Source organism: Octopus bimaculoides, chromosome 3 (genome assembly GCF_001194135.2).
Source record: "Octopus bimaculoides isolate UCB-OBI-ISO-001 chromosome 3, ASM119413v2, whole genome shotgun sequence".
Taxonomy (NCBI): Eukaryota; Metazoa; Mollusca; class Cephalopoda; order Octopoda; family Octopodidae; genus Octopus; species Octopus bimaculoides.
In genome coordinates, this window is record NC_068983.1 from 5,799,402 (window position 1) to 5,800,943 (window position 1,542).

At 43.9% G+C, this 1,542-nt stretch overlaps 1 protein-coding gene across 1 annotated transcript in view; it reads left to right on the top strand.

Moving 5' to 3' along the window:
* The first annotated feature begins 901 nt into the window (after positions 1-901).
* LOC106867853 (uncharacterized) overlaps positions 902-1,542 on the top strand; it is a 1,701-nt gene continuing 1,060 nt past the window's right edge. Inside the window, exon 1 of the mRNA XM_052966700.1 lies at positions 902-1,335. Coding sequence (XP_052822660.1) covers positions 902-1,335 — 434 coding nt within the window. The remainder of the gene's footprint in view (positions 1,336-1,542) is intronic.

Below are 1,542 nucleotides of genomic sequence, written 5' to 3' on the forward strand. Positions count from 1 at the left end.
TATATATATATATATATATATACATACACAAACAAATATATATATATATATATATAAATCCATACATACACAAACAAATATATATATATATATATATACATACATATACCGTTTTTAATTATTTTCTTTCTTCCTCTTTTTTTCTTTGTTTCTTTTTCTTTCTTTCCTTCTCTCTTTCTATCTTAGTTCCTTTCGCTACCGCCACAGCATGGAGATAGCAGCAGCAACTACAACAGCTACAGCACATACACTGAAGAAACACCACCACAACAACAGGAACAACAACAACAGCGACAACAATGACAAAAGTGTCAGCAAGAGGAAAAAATATAATAATAATAATAATAATAACAATAGTAATAATAAAAAGAAGTCTTTGAAACTAACCATGCCAACAGTGGTACCAACTTCACCACAGAACCACGACACCATGGCGTCTTTAAAAATGGCATATTCCGGCGGTGTTGGTGACGGGATTTGCAACGGCGTTGAGGATAATAAATACATCGACGATAACGGTGATGATGATGATGATGGTGATGGTGTTAATAAGGATAATGGTGATGATGATGATGATGATGATTGTAATACTTGCGATAGAAATTACGACTGCGATGACAAGGATGTTGTAGTCGGCCGCGTTGGTATTGAGGAAGGCCGTGGTAACGGTGGTGACGATGACGATGATGATGATGGTGATGGTGATGATGGGGATGAGAAGAAGGAGGAGAAAGAGAAGGAGGTGGGGGTGGAGGTGGAGGAGGAGGAGGAGGAGAAAGAGGATAGTTCTCATCGTTGTCATCGTCGGCGTTGCCGTAGTAGTCGTCGTCGTCGTCGTCGATGCCTCCATGAGAATTACAAAAACGGTGCTTCCGCTTATAATAAGATCGGCGACGTGAGCATGAACAACACCACCACCAACAACAACAACAGCAATAAAAACGCCTCCTACAACAACGACAAAGACGACGACGGCGAAGAAGACGATGATGATGATGTTGTTAATGATGTGGACGTTGGTAAAAACGATGATGACGATGATGTTGACGTTGATGTTGATGTCGACAACATGAGCACCGGCCGAGGTGAGGAGGAAGACGATGTCGGGGACGGAAATAACTTGGACGAGTTCAGAGTTTCTTCTAAAGATGTACGTTTGTGTTCGGGTGTCTACGCACCCTCCGAGGATTCCAGTTGTTCCGAAACAGCCGCTCCTGCTATGGTGACGGCTCTGGATTCTTCTGCTACAAGCCTTGACCAAATTCTTCCCGTCGCTGCCACCGGCGTCGAATTTCCTGAACCAGTTGCTCAACAGGAACCACCGCCACAGCACAAGCACGACTACCACCACTACCAACACCAACACAAACATCAACAACAACAACAACAGCACCATCATCAGCAGCATCATCATCACCACCACCACCACCATCACCACCAGGAAAACCGCTATCAGCAGCGCCAGCAATATTTGCCACAACAACAACAACAGCAACACCAGCGGAAAGCGAAGCTGCGACAGATCTCACCCCCGCAACCACC